Below are 17,811 nucleotides of genomic sequence, written 5' to 3' on the forward strand. Positions count from 1 at the left end.
TGGCAGCTGCAGAGATGTATTTGGATATACAAGATTTGTTTTCAGAAGAGTTACAGGAGGTGTTGAGTAATGGTGTCCTGTCCTTCCGGGCCATTGGCATGGTGCAGGAGCAGATAGGGTCAAAGTAGTGGAATGGGGTAGTGAGTTTTTAATGAGTTTAGGTGGTTGTGTCTAGGGCTACATTTCACTTTCTTAGAGGAACAGGACTAATGAAGATACTTTTATGTATGTAGGCCATGGCTGCGGTCCAATTGGCTTCCTATTTCGCAACAAAGCATCCTTCACTCATGCTGCCAAACATACCCTTGTAAAATTGACCATCCTACCAATCCTCGACTTTGGCGATGTCATTTACAAAATAGCCTCCAATACCCTACTCAACAAATTGGATGCAGTCTATCACAGTGCAATCCGTTTTGTCACCAAAGCCCCATATACTACCCACCATTGCGACCTGTACGCTCTCGTTGGCTGGCCCTCGCTTCATACTCGTCGCCAAACCCACTGGCTCCATGTCATCTACAAGACCCTGCTAGGTAAAGTCCCCCCTTATCTCAGCTCGCTGGTCACCATAGCATCTCCCACCTGTAGCACACGCTCCAGCAGGTATATCTCTCTAGTCACCCCCAAAACCAATTCTTTCTTTGGCCGCCTCTCCTTCCAGTTCTCTGCTGCCAATGACTGGAACGAACTACAAAAATCTCTTAAATTGGAAACACTTATCTCCCTCACTAGCTTTAAGCACCAACTGTCAGAGCATCTTACAGATTACTGCACCTGTACATAGCCCACCTATAATTTAGCCCAAACAACTACCTCTTTCCCAACTGTATTTAATTTATTTATTTATTTTGCTCCTTTGCACCCCATTATTTTTATTTCTACTTTGCACATTCTTCCATTGCAAAACTACCATTCCAGTGTTTTACTTGCTATATTGTATTTACTTTGCCACCATGGCCTTTTTTGCCTTTACCTCCCTTCTCACCTAATTTGCTCACATTGTATATAGACTTGTTTTTTTTTACTGTATTATTGACTGTATGTTTGTTTTACTCCATGTGTAACTCTGTGTCGTTGTATGTGTCGAACTGCTTTGCTTTATCTTGGCCAGGTCGCAATTGTAAATGAGAACTTGTTCTCAACTTGCTTACCTGGTTAAATAAAGGTGAAATAAAAATAAATAAAAAAAACCCTTATTCCCTTGGGGGAATCCTTGTCGCCATCTTGGAGGGTGGTCCAAATGATTAGCCAAACAAGGGAAGTTTACAACATAAGCCCCTCAGCCCTCGTTTTTTGTCAGCTTTGCAAGTGTACAATTATGTTCACTCCAGGACCTGAAACTCCCCATGTTTTTAATTTATTTTTAACCTATTTAACCAGGCAAGTCAGTTAAGAACAAATTCTTATTTTCAATGACAGCCTAGGAACAGTGGGTTAACTGCCTGTTCAGGGTAGAACGACAGATTTGTACCTTGTCAGCTCGGGGGTTTGAACTTGCAACCTTCCAGTTACTAGTCCAACGCTCTAACCACTAGGCTACCCTGCCGCCCCAGGGTGTACATCCGCTAAGAAAAGTCAGGGAAAACTTAAAAACAACATCAATGGAGAAGTCAGCATACAAGTATAAGTAAAAATGAATGCAAATAAGTTAGAAATTGTGCTACTAACGCACATGACTGCACAAACGCGTCTCGTAAAAAGTAAATATGTTTTTGTTTGGTTATCTTTTGGAAATTGTAGAAATAAAACATTTTCCTTCAGAGGCTCCAGCTAGGCAGGCTAACATTAGTTAGCAAATTAATTTGCTAGCTATCATATAGTAGGCGTATATTAATAATGATATATTTAATATAAGTAGACATGCACTCATAAATGCGCGGGATGAACACGGTGGTCCAATAATAATCATTCCTTCCTCCCTCACCCCTTGCCCTGCAAGTGTATACTTGTCAGACGTCATGACACGTCATCAGAAGTGTCCACTTAATTTGAGGGCTGAGGGGGTAAGGTGTGTCTTTTAAGTGTTTGGACCGCATTTCATGACTGGCCTCACACCATGACTGGCCTGACACTCCAGTACAGTAGGTGGCGGTGTATGCACCTAAAACTTGGATGAGATCCGCTAACCAAATCCCAAAGAAGAAGAAGATAACGGAAGACTACAAGGAAGTACATTTACAGTCGCGATAACAACAAATTGCCATGCAATGTAGCGTACTCCTATTGTAGTTTATTTTCAGTTGAACATTAAAAACAGGATTGGCATTTGGCAGGCATATTTGATAAAGGCTTCAGCTCAACTCATGGAAGCAGCCGTTTGGTTGGCCATTGTTGTGGGGCTAGCTATCTTTTCTGAAGACGCAGGTAGGCTAATACCGATACGCCCATGGAAGAGGGTACACTGTTCCTCATTGTCCGTGCATAAAAGGGATTACGTGGGTATCAGAGTCCTATTGTAGCAGTTGATCTCGTGATGAGATGATTTATTGGATTACCCCAAAATGCAATCCACTAGACTATACTATCTCAGAGCTGATTGTGTGATATTTGACTAATCAGCCAATTATGTATTTATAACATAATAAAGATCTGCTTATTTTGATATGATAATGCAATTTCAAATGTTAGAGATATTTGAATATTTCATATAACATAGGCCTCATTCTTTTTCATGAGGCAGTTCTTAATATGTGCTTTAGGCTATAGCACACCACAGGAGGCTGCTGAGAGGAGAACGGCTCATAATAATGGCCGGGAACAGAACGAATGGAATGGCATCAAACACATTGAAACCATGTGTTTGTGTTTGATACTATTCCACTCCGGCCATTACCACGAGCCCGTCCACCCCAATTAAGGTGCCACCAACCTCCTATGAATAGGGCTATTGAGTAGGATAGTCGAGGCCTTTTCCTAGCACAGGTATTATATAGAAAATTGAAATCTCAATGCCATACAACTGCAATGACTGCAACATGGGTTGGAGGTTAAATAAAGTATAACGTTTATTTAAGCTTAAGACCACTGGTTTCCTCAATGATGAACAGGGCTTTTGGAAAGTATTCAGACCCCTCGACTTTTTCCACATTTTGTTAAGTTAAAGCCTTATTCTAAAATGGATTAAATATTTATATTTTCTCAGCAATATACACACAATACCCCATAATGACAAAGCAAAAACAGATTTCTATAAATTTGTTGAAAATGTATTACAAATTAAAAACAGATACCTTATTTAAATAAGTATTCAGACCCTTTGCTATGCGAATCGAAATTGAGCTCAGCTGCATCCTGTTTCAAATGATGATCCTTGAGATGTTTCTACAACTTGATTGGAGTCCACCTGTGGTAAATTCAATTGATTGGACATGATTTGGCAAGGCACTTGAAGACTCTCAGACCATAAGAAACATGGTCTCTGGTCTGATGAAACCAAGACTTATGGAGGAAACCTGGCACCATCCCTACGGTGAAGCATGGTGATGGCAGCATCATGCTGTGGGGATGTTTTTCAGCGGCAGGGACTGGGAGACCAGTCAGGATCGAGGCAAAGATGAACTGAGCAAAGTACAGAGAGATCTTTGATGAAAACCTGCTCCAGAGGGCTCAGGACCTCAGACTGGACAACGCAGGTCTGGCTTCAGGACAAGTCTCTGAATGTCCTTGAATGGCCCGGAGTTGTACCCGATCGAACATCTCTGGAGAGACCTGAAAATAGCCGTGCTGCAACGCTCCCCATCCAACCTGACAGAGCTTGAAAGGATCTGGAGAGAAGAATAAGAGAAACTCCCCAAATATAGGTGTGCCAAGCTTTTAATGTCATACCCAAGAATACTCAAGGCTGTAATCGCTGCCAGAGGTGCTTCAACAAAGTACTGAGTAGAGGATCTGAATACTTATGTAAATGTGATATTTACATTGCACTTTAATAAAACATGTTTAAAAATTAACAAACATTTCTAAAAAAACAGTTTTTGCTTTGTCATTATGGGGTATTGTGATGTCATTATGGGGTATTGTGATGTCATTATGGGGTATTGTGTGTAAATTGAAGGGGGGGGGGTTGATATAATCAATTTTAGAATAAGGCTGTAATGTAACAAAGTGGAAAAAGTAAAAGGGGTCTGAATACTTTCCAAAGGCACTATATCTGGACACTGATAGCCTACCTGCCGGAGGAATGAGATTTTAATCAAATGAAATGAGCTTTGACTCAACTGTTTTCAATGTAAAGAAATTAGTTGGAGCTCAGCTGCATAGCCTAATTCAAAAATAGATGTAGCTTTTGACTGGTTAATCATGTCCCTTCCGTTTCCTCTTCTCTTCCCTCAAGGATCATGTCATCCAAGGAGGGGAGAAAAGGTGATACTGCTGAATCCGGGGCTATGGCAACACAGAGTTCAATGGCTGTCAACAATGGCAGGGACAACAACCACAAGAACCATCATGATGAAGTAGGGAGGTTGCACTTGGAACCAAGCAACGAAACAGGCAGTACGGCAGACACCAGCACAGCAGCCAAGAACTTGGCTTTGCTCAAAGCCCACTCCCTGGATGTGAATTTTGAGGTTGGTGAGGAGTATGACGTCATAGAGACCATCGGCACAGGGGCCTATGGCGTCGTGTCCTCCGCCAGGAGGCGGGACAATGGTGAGAGGCTTGCATTGAAGTTTTTGGTTGCGACTGAAAACAATACTAGTTGTCATATCCTTGCTTGCTCCATCCCTGTTATATAAAATCCTCGCAAACTCGTTGTAGGAGCAGGTTCAATGGAGGGAGGACCTTGGATCCTCTCCTCCCATTGGCTTCTGGGTGCTTGGGCCCATCCACTTTTCTTATAGGCCTACCTTAAAATATTGCCAGCCCAATTTTACATTTTTAAAAAATGTTTCTTGATTGAAATTAACCATCCAAAATAATAATGTGATTTTCTGGATTTATTTTTCTCATTTTGTCTGTCATAGTTGAAGTGTACCTATGATGAAAATTACAGTGTACCTATGATGAAAATTACAGGCCTCTCATATTTTTAAGTGGGAGAACATGCACAATTGGTGGCTGACTAAATACTTTTTTTGCCCCACTGTATGTGTGTGTGTAAAAATGTATATGTCAAGTGTTTCTGGATGATGTCATCTGAAACACTTATCTTCCACTATCATTTTTACTACAAAACATAGAAACGTGCCATTTTCACATATGTTGAAGTGCTGGAGATGAAGTTTAAAAATGTAAATGTCCCTTTAAGGGCCTGTGTACGATAATTCTAACAATTAACTATAAATCGATGGCAAACATAGTTGAGTGTTTTATTGTTATTCACCTGTCAATCAACTAACTGATCACAGCATTTAACACATTCTACTGCTCGCTGTATAATACATTTACAGACCATTCAGTGCCTTCATGGTGAGTTTATTGTCATAGTGGCAAATGAAAATAATACTCAAATGAACATGTAATGAAGCATACTATAGAAACGTGTATTTGAATTTAACAACACTGTTTAGCCGGGCACATCAGCATGTCAAAGTTAATCATTGCATGCGAAGTGATTTTTCATTTTTCAAATGGTTGTGAACTCATTTGGATCTTATTGTTCACTGTGCTTATCTCTGCCTGTCCTGTGCGTTTGCAATGCGTTCGTGTAAACAATGTATCAATTCAAACATCACCAGCCAATGTGATCACACCATCGCTCGCTCGCTCTCTCTCTCTCCTCCCAAACTTTTCCCAGCAATTTATTTCATACATTGTCTTTGCATTGTCCTACAGAGGATGTGTTTATTTAAGATATTTTGCTCAATATTTATAAGATAGTATGTAGGCCTACTACTGCAGTGAATTGTCCTGTCATGAAAAGCAGTAATCAGATGACAGGTGTAGCCTGCTGTCCTTTCCCCAGGCTCCCAGGGCCCAGCTTGAAAAGCTCCCCTATTGATTGTTTTTAGGGACAAGAAAATGACCATTCCTACATCGCAATGCAATTAATAATTGTGTTATTATTTACAAGGGAGTACAGAACTTTGGTCGAGGCTTGAGCCTAAACTGCATTTGAATATCCACTCAAAGTCCAGTGTTTTCGAATGCAAGTTTCATTCTAAAATAACTGCATCTATCCTTTGCCTGATTTGGCAACCATTTGGGTCAGTTAATGGTCTACTCTCGACAGTTTACAAAGTCCATAAAGGCACATTCAGGCCAGTCATAGGGTATATTTTGTCAGGATGTATCAGCATTAACAGATGCCATATGGGCTTCTATAGCCAATCAGACTCAAACTTCCAGCGGCATAGCTAGTTGATGGTTAATTGACAATATGGTAAAACAATATTCAACCAACCTTAACTTGGCGATTGCTTCCTTGATTTGGAAGGCACCTGTGTCTTATAAACGCCTGTTTCAAGTGGAACCCAGAGTTCCACCTGCAACTGGAAACCGGTGTTTATAAGACACTGATTGGTAACCAGTTTATAATTGCAATAAGGCACATCAGGTTTGTGGTACATGGCCAATATAATAGGGATAATCAACTCAGGGGCTCTATGCGTTCTCTGGAAAATAATGCAACTCCGTGGAAGGTTAGTTCCACTCCGCCAGCACGTCATGGAACACATTTCCCACGTTGTTCATTAGCCCCTCGTTGATTATCCCTTATTTACTCTAGAACCCTTTTAAAGAAGATATCCATACAGGGATCTAACTAGAGTCATGGCTCTAGTTTGGGGAGGGGGGGGTTATTTTGTCTGTGATGAAGTCATTTTGTGGGGAAAAACTCATTCTGATTGGCTGTGCCTGGCTACGCAGTGGGTGGACCTGGCTCCCAAGTGGGTGTGTCTATGCCCTCCCAGGCCCCCCCCATGGCTATGCCCCTGCCCAATCATCTGAAATCCATAGATTAGGGCCTAATTAATGTATTTAAATTGACTAATTTCCTTCTCAGTAACAAAATCTTTGAAATTGTTGCATGTTGTGTTTTATTTTTGTTCAGTATTTTTTTTTCATCTGGGTAACTTATCTACAGGTCAACAAGTGGCAATTAAGAAGATTCCCAATGCCTTCGAGGTGGTGCAAAACGCTAAGCGTACATTACGAGAGCTGAAGATTCTCAAGCATTTCAAACATGACAACATTATCGCCATCAAAGACATCCTCCAGCCTAGCCTCCCTCACTTCAAGTCTGTGTAAGTAACTGTTATTCTTCATTATATTTCTGGATGCCCCTTATTGGAAAGTACTTTTTTGTTGTTGTTGTAAAATCAAGAAAAAAAACATGACTAGATACAACAAAGCGTAATTTCTCCATCTTCTCTGTTTTGTCCTCGTCTCTCCTCTTCCAGGTATGTGGTTCTGGATCTGATGGAGAGTGATCTCCACCAGATCATCCACTCCCGGCAGCCGCTGACTCCAGAGCACACACGCTACTTCCTGTACCAGCTCCTCCGCGGTCTCAAGTACGTGCACTCGGCCAATGTCATCCACCGTGACCTCAAGCCCTCCAACCTGCTGGTCAACGAGAACTGCGAGCTGAAGATCGGGGACTTTGGCATGGCCCGGGGCCTTAGCTCACACCCCGAGGAGTCCCACTCCTTCATGACTGAGTACGTGGCCACGCGCTGGTACCGCGCCCCTGAACTAATGCTCTCGCTGCACCACTACAGCCTGGCCATCGACCTGTGGTCCGTGGGCTGCATCTTTGCCGAGATGCTGGGCCGCAAGCAGCTGTTTCCCGGGAAGCACTATGTCCACCAGCTACAGCTTATCCTGTCTGTGTTGGGCACACCACCAGAGGGCGTGATCGGGGCCATCGGGGCTGATCGGGTGCGTTCGTATGTGCGGAGCCTGCCGTCGCACGCACCCGTGCCCTTGGCCAAGTTGTACCCGCAGGCCGAGCCTGCTGCCCTGGACCTGCTGGCCACCATGCTGCGCTTCGATCCTCGCGAGCGGATTGATGTGAGCCAGGCACTGGAGCACCCCTACCTGTCCAAGTACCACGACCAGGACGATGAGCCCATCTGCGTGCCCGCCTTCGACTTTGAGTTCGACAAGGCGCCCATGAGCCGGGAGCAGATCAAAGAGGCCATCCTGGTGGAGATCCAGGACTTCCACCGGCGGAAGCAGAACAACCGGCAGAGGATCCAGTTCAGGCCCTTACAGAGGCAGGGTGGTGGTGACCAACGGTCTGGTCAAACCTCCACCGTCAACCTGACCAATAACTCATTGGCTTCCATGTCACGACCGACACAGGTATCGCCGATGCAGCCGCAACCAGTGTCAAAGAGTCAAGCCAATCAGCATCATATAACGACAGGAGGGAGCCAAACTTTCGCCAATCAGCTGCCGTCCTTTAGTAAACATGCCCCGCCCCTTTTAGAGGTGACCCCATCCCAATGTCTGACCCACACGTTGCCTCCCCTGACCCAGGCAGAGAGTTGCCAGGACGTGGACATGCCCAGCGCCAACTCGGACAGCGGGCAGCCTGAGATCATAGACCTGATCACGCCAGTCTCTTCCCAGGGCACCTCACCATGTGAAGCTCTGAGAGAAAGCTCGAAGGTGGAGGAGCTAGTACCCACCAGCCAGGGGGGACCTCTGACCCAAGTCACCCAGAGTCAGCCAATGTCTCAGGGCCAGGCTGCGTCTTCCGTGTCCTCCACTTTAGCACACGACACCATGGCCCCTCTGCCCAACTCTGTGCCTTCTCTCATGCTCTCCCAGGCCCAAGCTCAGTCGCTTTCGCAGTCCCTCACTCAGTCATTGTCCAAGGGGGCGAGGGGAACAGCGGGGGCAGGGGAAGGGACCAGGAAAGATGGGGCCATTTCGGAGGACACCAAAGCAGCGCTCAAGGAGGCCTTGCGGAAGTCGGCTCTCAGACACAAAGCCAGAGGTAAATTGTACAAGTCTGCACTTTCAAGTCCTCTTCTTAAAAAGGGCTGACGTGCTTGCGTCTTACTGTGTTACTTTTTAAAGGAGTAGTTCAGTATGGGTATTTTAAAAATGGAAACTGGTGAACATTGACTTTTATATTGGGTTTTGGTTAGAAACCAAAGCAGTCTCTCCTTGTCCATTGACTACTTTCAATGTAAGGAAGAAATATATATATTGTCTGCACTACCCTTTAACGAGAATATTTATTGTGTTCTCTCTTCAGATGGAGGTCCAACAGCACTGAGTATGGATACAGGTGGAACAGGTCTGACATGCTCCCTAACCTCCTCCCTCTCTCTTCCGGAGCTACGGCGGCCCGTCACAGCCCAGGAGCGCCAAAGAGAAAGGGAGGAGAAGAGGCGGAGGAGGCAGGAGCGAGCTAAGGAGCGGGAGAGGAAGATGAAAGAGAAGGAGAGAAGAGAAGGGGACTCATTGGGTGGGGTTCTCCTGAGCGACAATGACAAGAGCCTATTGGAACGCTGGAAGAGGATGATGGACAGCCGTGCAGACAAATCACAGAACCCCGATGTTGACACAGCCAAAACTAAGTGCTGCAAAGTGAGTTCCCACCTCAGTGGGAATTCGAGCGAAAACACCCAGGCAGCAATGGCTGTAAACCACACAAAATCGGATAAGGAAGCAGGGGAGATTCAGACTCACAAACAGACGGTACCCCAAATAGAGCCCAATCTGTCAGGGATGTTCCGGCCACTAAATACCCAGGGCTCACTGCCTTTCTCTCTGGGCCAGACAAAGGGAGAGGAGATGGGGCGTGTGGCTGTGAGTAGAGGGATGGACATGGTGGATGGAGCCTCCTGTGGCTTAGCTAAAAACAACACGCTAAAACTGACGCAGGGTGAGTACGAAGGGCCAAGGATCTTCAACTGTCTGGGGAATTGGGCTGTGCAGCAGGTAGGGGCCGGGACTTCCCAGCAACAGCAGCTACCCCTTAACAGATCACCCCAAGCCTGCCAGACAAGCTTCCCTCAGCCTCAGCCGCACCCCGTGGGGACTTTCTTGACGAAAGCCCCAGCACTACCATCGAGCGAAACCAATGGCAACATGAGAACAGGGAGTGGTCAGAACAACATCAACTCTCACCCTAACTCAGTCACTAGTGGGGCGGGACCCATGGAGAAGCTGTGCTCGGCACTGAGAGAGAAGCCCGGGTCCCACACGCAGAGCCCTCTCTGCGGGGCCTTAGGGGCCCCGTCCCTTCCTCAGCCCAGCTTAGGGTTCACAGACACCGGACAGCCGGGGCACGCTGTGGCCCCTGACATCCACACGGTCACACTGCAGCTCTCAAAGTCACAGGTGGGTCTGAGTGGTCTCTGACCTTCCTTTCTTCCTAATCTCACCCTCTCCTAGACCCCCCTCCCCCTGTTATATATTTTCTTAGCAGTATTGTAGTTATGTATTTTTTATATTTTTTTATTCTAGTCAGAATATTGGCCATATTTTGTCTGGTAATCCAACATTTGTTTGGGGGGGGTTATAAAAGTAAAACTAAACCACTAATTTAGAAAAGCTAGAGGGTGGACTTGGGACAAAATAGTGACAGTCCACTGGGTGGGAGTTGGCATGGGTTAAAGGTATTAACAATACAAAGTAAATACCTTTTTAATGCTTTATGAGTTAAATTGTCAAACCCTATCAAAACCCCAAATTATAAACTGTTTTTATCCTCACTTTGTAAACAATGGAATTGTAAACGCTGTATAGCTAGAAAACATAGGGGGGAAAAAAGTCTAATTTTGATCTCATGGATGGTGAGTCCATCCATGAGGAGAACAACATTGACTACTCCATAATCCCAATAGCTCTCCATGGCGCTGCCACAGAAGTCATCAATGGCAAAGATGGGAGGTACTAACCTCTAGCTTTTCTAACTCTATGGTCTATTTCTATTTTATCTGTATTTATTAAGGATCCCCATTATCAGCTATTCTTCCTGGGGTCCAACAACATTAAGACGGTTATATACAGTTGAAAATATTACATGACATTACGTTTCATAACACTTTACCCAGTACATTCATTGTTTTCCCTCAAGCCAGGACTCCTCTATCACATTTAAAATACAACATCCATGTGTATGAGTGTGTCTTATGTGTGCCTGTGTCTCGTCACAGTTCCTACTGTTCCATAAGGTATTGTGTTTTTTAAATCTGATTCTACTGCTGCATCAGTTACCTGATGTGGAATAGAGTTCCATGTAGCCATGGCTCTATGTAGTACTGTGCGCCTCCCATAGTCAGTTCTTGACATGGGGATTGTGAAGAGAACTTTGGTGGCATGTCTTGTGGGGTGGACATGGGTGTCTGAGCTGTGTGCTAGTAGTTTAAATAGACCTCTGGTGGCATGTCTTGTGGGGTGGACATGGGTGTCTGAGCTGTGTTTAAATAGTGGCATGTTTAAATGGACCTCTGGTGGCATGTCTTGTGGGGTGGACATGGGTGTCTGAGCTGTGTGCTAGTAGTTTAAATAGACCTCTGGTGGCATGTCTTGTGGGGTGGACATGGGTGTCTGAGCTGTGTGCTAGTAGTTTAAATAGACCTCTGGTGGCATGTCTTGTGGGGTGGACATGGGTGTCCGAGCTGTGTGCTAGTAGTTTAAATAGACCTCTGGTGGCATGTCTTGTGGGGTGGACATGGGTGTCCGAGCTGTGTGCTAGTAGTTTAAATAGACCTCTGGTGGCATGTCTTGTGGGGTGGACATGGGTGTCCGAGCTGTGTGCTAGTAGTTTAAACAGACAACTCGGTGCATTCAGCATGTCAACATTTCTTCTTACAAAAAGTGATGAAATTAATCTCTTCTCCACTTTGAGCCGCAAAAGATTTAGATTTTGATTTTGTTAGCTCTATGTACATTTAAGGGGCCAGCCGTGCTGCCCTGTTCTGAGCCAATTGTAATTTTCCGAGGTACATCTTTGTGGCACCTTACCACACAACTGAATAGTAGTTCAGGTGTGACAAAACTAGCCTGTAGGACCTGCCTTGTTGATAGTGTTGTTAAAAAGGCAGAGCTTTATTGTGGACAGACTTCTTAGCTACTGTTGTATCAACATGTTTTGACCATGACAGTTTACAATCCAGGGTTACACCAAGCAGTTTAGTGACCTCAACTTGTTCAATTCCCACATGATTTATTACAAGATTTAGTTGAGGTTTAGGGTTTAATGAATGATTTGTCCCAAATACAATGCTTTTAGTTTTAGGAATATTTAGGACTAACTTATTCCTTGCCACCCATTCTGAAACTAACTGCAGCTCTTGCGTTGCAGTGATTTCACTTGCTGTCGTAGCTGATGTGTATAGTGTTGTCATCCGCATACATAGACACACTGGCTTTACTCAAGGCCAATGGCATGTCATTAGTAAAGATTGAAAAAAGTAAGGGGCCTAGACAGCTGCCCTGGTGAATTCCTGATTCTACCTGGATTATGTTGGAGAGGCTTCTATAAAAGAACACCCTCTGTGTTCTGTTAGACAAGTAACTTCTTTATCCACAATATAGCAGGAGGTGTAAAACCATAAAACAAGTTTTTCCATCAGCAGACTATGATGGTTATTGTCAAAAGCTGCACTGAAGTCTAACAAAACAGCTCCCACAATCTTTTTATCATACATTACTCTGAGCCAATTGTCAGTCATTTGTGTTAGTGCCGTGCTTGTTGAGTGTCCTTCCCTATAAGCTGAAAGTCTTGTCAAGTTGTTTACAGTAAAATAGCATTGTATCTGGTCAAACACACATTTTTGCAAAGGTTTACTAAGGGTTGGTAACAGGCTGATTGGTTGGCTATTTTTTGCCAGTAAAAGGGGGTTTTACTATTCTTGGGTAGCATAATGACTTTTGCTTCTCACCAGGCCTGAGGGCACACACTTTCAAGTAGGCTTAGATTGAAGATGTGGCAATATTGCCAGATATTATCCTCAGTAATTTTCTATTCAAGTTATCAGACTCCGGTGGCTTGTCATTGTTGATAGACAATTGTTTTACTTTTTCCACACTCACTTTACGGAATTGAAAATTACGAGGCTTGTCTTTCATAATTTGATCAGTTATACTTGGATGTTTAGTGTCAGCGTTTGTTGCTGGCATGTCATATTTGTTTGCTAATCTTGCCAATGGAATTTAAAAAAAATAATAATAATAATTGGCAATATCAGTGAGCCATCTGATTCACTGAATGATGGAGCCTTTGCCTTTTTTTTTCAAATTTCATTTAAGGTGCTCCAAAGATTTTTACTATCATTCTTTGTAATTTCTTTGTTTCATAGTGTAGTTTATTCTTTTTATTCAGTTCATGATTTCTCAATTTACAGTACGTTTGCCAATCGGTTGTGCAGCCAGACTGATTTTCCATTCCTTCTGCCTCATCCCTTTCAACCATAGAAGTGTTCAATTCCTCATCAATACACAGGATTTAAGTTTTTACAGTGCATGCTTATCAGTAACTGGAATAAGCAATTTCACAAGTGTCAAGTGTAACATCTGGTTGCTCCTCAGTACACACCACAGACCAACAAATATTCTTTACATCAACAACACAGATGTTGGTGATTTCAGGTTTTAACGTCTCGTTTGCCACTCTCAGGTGGAAGATGTGCTGCCTCCGGTGTTCTCTGTCACCCCTAAGGGCAGTGGGGCAGGATACGGAGTGGGCTTTGACCTGGATGACCTCTTCAACCAGTCCCTCACTGACCTCCAGCACGCAGACCTCAGAGACAGGTGAGTCAAGCTTTACACCATCATTCCTGGAACAGTGCTGCGAAAGACTGTGAAAATAAATGATCAGCCAGCATAGTACAGTCGGGTCAGCACTATAGTGTAAAAGGGTATAGATTTTACTGTGTATTTACAGGTAACCTAACAAGTCTAACACATTTGTGTATCAGTGCGCTATGAAAACATAATTAATTTGCTTATGTTAAACACAGTTTAAACAAGTATACCCCAGAAACCACTGTAGATGCAAATGTTATACCATACATACATTTGGAGTTGGTGTACTGTCAGTGAAAAAGATAATTAGCACCAGCAGGGGAACGTTTATCAAACCCTCCCTCTCTTTTCTCCTCCATCAGTTACAATGACTCAGGCCCCCTCTCGGCCTCCCTGCTCTCTGATTGGCTGGAGGTGCACCGCATGACTCCGGCTGACCTGGAATCGCTACAGCAGGAACTACAGCTAGGATCTCCCATGATCCTCTCTGACTCCATCCCCTCTGACACCTGACTCCCTCCTTCTGGAATAACAACCAAGACACTGGAGGTAGAAATAGCCCCTTACCAGACATCAGGTTGCATTGTCTGCATCCCAAGTGCATTCCCCACACAGTGCACTACTTGGGAGTAGGTCAATTGCCCCTAAATACTATACAAATAGTCTAGTCCAAGATCTGGAACGGCTATACAGGGTATTTTATCCCCTAATGGTACCTTTAGTCCCTATGTAGTGCACTACATTTGACCGGGCCCATAGGGCTCTGGTCAACACTAGACCCTTGTGTCCCTACATTTAGAAGTTTTCTAGAAAGGAGGAGTCTGAGCCCTGGGTTATACGCTTTGTAATAGACACTCTAAGGATCATCTATTTAATTGTTTTTGTTTTTCTTGCATTTCTTCATGCAGTGTTCATGGTTCTTTTAATAAAGATCATTGGGTCATAACTTGTATGATTGCTGCTGTTTTACAATGGGCCCTGAAGGAGAGGAGAGAAGGTGGTTTGTTAACATAATTGAAGCCTATGCCGGTTATTACACCAACAGAGGGGAAAATACATTGATGAAATCGCAATCAATACAATCACAATGACTGGGTCATGTTCATTAGGGCACGCAACAGAAAAGACTTTGCAATTATTTTAACGTTTTATGAGTCCAGGTAGTCCTACCGTTTCAGTCCGGTTTCTTCTGTTTGGTCTGTAATGAATACAACCCTGATCAGGAATGATTTATTAGGAACAATCCAAAACTCAACGTTGTCACTATTAAAGCAACCCAGTTGAATCCTCTTCGCTACCATTCGCTGTCAAAAAGTTGTCGTTTTGTGTTATTGGAGAGTTGAGGGGCTTCACCACAGCGAATGGGTGTGAACGCATGAACAGAAAATGGAGATTAGCAGGTAATCATGTTTCAACTTGTTCAGTGCAATATTCATCTGTTGATCATTATACATTTACACATTTATAAAACACAGGCTGCCACTCAAAATAAGAAAATGAAAAACAAAGAAATACATAGTTTAAGTTGAATAAATTCCGTATAAGCAGGATAAGAAAAAGTGGGCCTCCACCCCCAAAGACAACGCAATACCTATGTCACTCCACACTGCTCTCACCCACCAAGATAAGAGGAATACCTATGTGATAATACTGTTCATTGACAGCTCAGCGTTCAACACCATTGTGCCCTCCAAGCTTGTCACCAAGCTTAGAACCCTGGGACTGAACACCTCCCTCTAAAACTGGATCCTGGACTTCCTGACAGGCTGACCTCAGATGGTGTAGGTAGGCAACATCCCCTCCGCCATGATGACCCTCAACGCTGTGGCCCCACAGGGGTGTGAGCTCTTTGTCCCCTACCTGTACTCCCTGTTCATCCGCACACAACACCAAGTTTGGTGGTGACACGACGGTGGTAGGCCTGATTACCGGCGACGATGAGACAGCCTACAGGGAGGTGGTCCGTGACTGGACAATGTGGGTTCGGAACAACAAGCTCTCAACGTCAGTAAGACCAAGGAGCTGATCGTGGACTACAGGAAACGGAGCGGCTAGCACGCCCCCATCCACATCGACGGGGCTGCAGTGGAGCGGGTCGAGAGCTTGAAGTGTCCAAATCGCCAAACTTAAAATGGCCCACACACAATTGTATCACAATTCCAGTGGGTCAGAAGTTTACATACACTAAGTTGACTGTGCCTTTAAACGGCTTGAAAAATTCCAGAAAATTATGTCATGGCTTTAGAAGCTTCTGATCATAATTTGAGTCAATTGGAGGTGTACCTGTGGATGTATTTCAAGGCCTACCTTCAAACTCAGTGCCTCTTTGCTTGACATCATGGGAAAATCAAAAGAAATCAGCCAAGACCTCAGAAAAACAATTGTAGACCTCCACAAGTCTGGCTAATCCTTGGGAGCAATTTCCAAATGCCTGAAGGTACAACGTTCATCTGTACAAACAAAAGTATGCAAGTATAAACACCATGGGACCACGCAGCCGTCATACCGCTCAGGAAGGAGACGCGTTCTGTCTCCTAGAGATGAATGTACTTTGGTGCGAAAAGTGCAAATCAATCCCAGAACAACAGCAAAGGACCTTGTGAAGATGCTGGAGGAAACCGGTACAAAAGTATCTATATCCACAGTAAAACTAGTCCTATATGGACATAACTTGAAAGGCCACACAGCAAGGAAGAAGCCAAAATAAAGTGGTGATCCTAACTGACCTAAAACGGGGAATTTTTACTAGGATTAAATGTCAGGAATTGTGAAAATCTGAGTTTAAATGTATTTGGCTAAGGTGTATGTAAACTTCTGACTTCAACACTCGAGTGGTTAAAGGGGAAACATTTAAATGTCTTGGAATGGCCTAGTCAAAGCCCAGACCTCAATCCAATTGAGAATCTGTGGTATGACTAAAATATTGCTGTACACCAGCGGAACCCATCCAACTTGAAGGAGCTGGAGCAGTTCTGCCTTGATGTGCCAAGCTTATAGAGACATACCCCAAGAGACTTGCAGCTGTAATTGCTGCAAAAGGTGGCTCTACAAACTATTGACTTTGGGGGGGATGAATAGTTAGAATATAGAGTAGGCCTACAAGCCCTCAGTCCAGCTTCTTTGAGCCTATTGCGGACAGTCTGAGCACTGATGGAGGGATTGTGCATTCCTGGTGTAACTCGGGCAGTTGTTGTTGCCATCCTGTCCCTGACCCGCAGGTGTGATGTTTGGATGTACCGATCCTGTGCAGGTGTTACACGTGGTCTGCCACTGCGAGGACGATCAGCTGTCCGTCCTGTCTACGGCGTCTCACAGTATGGACATTGCAATTTATTGCCCTGGCCACATCTGCAGTCCTCATGCCCCCTTGCAGCATGCCTAAGGCACGTTCACGCAGATGAGCAGGGACCCTGGGCATCTTTATTTGGGTGTTTTTCAGAGTCCGTTGAAAGGCCTCTTCAGTGTCCTAAGTTTTCATAACTGTGACCTTAATTGCCTACCGTCTGTAAGCTGTTAGTGTCTTAATGACCGTTCCACAGGTGCATGTTAATTAATTAAGCATGGGAAACAGTGTTTAAACCCTTTACAAATGAAGATCTGTGAAGTTATTTGGATTTTTACGAATTATCTTTGAAAGAGGGTCCTGAAAAAGGGAGTTTAGTATGCTTACTCACTTTATCGTGCTATTTTTATATCTTGTGTTTTTGTTGTACTGTATTTTTAGTATTACATAGTTATTGATGACTGCGTTGTTGCAAGAAAGGCATTTCACTGTACTTGTGCATGTGACATTAAAAGTCTAAAATATGAAAAATGTGCCTACCTGATTTCACACAGTGAACCAAGGGACAATTTCATTGTAAAACGTTTCCTTGGTGTTACAAAAAGGTATTCCTAGTGTATAAGATTTTATCCTGAACAAAAATATGAACACAACATGTAAAGTGTTGGTCCTATATTTCATGTGCTGAAATGAAAGATCCCAGAAACTTTGCATACGCACAAAAAGCTTATTTCTCTCAAATGTGGTGCACAAATTTGTTGACATCACTGTTCGTGAGCATTTCCCCATTACTAAGATAATCCATTCACCTGACAGGTGTGGATATCAAGAAGCTGATTAAACAGCAGGTGCACCTTGTGCTGGGGACAACA

The 17,811-nt window shown here is 44.0% G+C and overlaps 1 protein-coding gene across 1 annotated transcript; it reads left to right on the forward strand.

The window, feature by feature from the left end:
- The first annotated feature begins 2,136 nt into the window (after positions 1–2,136).
- On the forward strand, positions 2,137–14,602 carry mapk7 (mitogen-activated protein kinase 7). The gene is made up of 7 exons (XM_029640555.2): positions 2,137–2,367; positions 4,337–4,653; positions 7,028–7,187; positions 7,344–8,890; positions 9,155–10,245; positions 13,529–13,662; positions 14,019–14,602. Exons 2-7 carry the CDS (start codon positions 4,341–4,343, stop codon positions 14,167–14,169), a joined length of 3,396 nt encoding a protein of 1,131 aa, XP_029496415.1. The 5' UTR covers positions 2,137–2,367; positions 4,337–4,340; the 3' UTR covers positions 14,170–14,602.
- Positions 14,603–17,811: the final 3,209 nt, after the last annotated feature.

The sequence above is a fragment of the Oncorhynchus nerka genome, linkage group LG3, assembly GCF_034236695.1.
Source record: "Oncorhynchus nerka isolate Pitt River linkage group LG3, Oner_Uvic_2.0, whole genome shotgun sequence".
NCBI lineage: Eukaryota > Metazoa > Chordata > Actinopteri > Salmoniformes > Salmonidae > Oncorhynchus > Oncorhynchus nerka.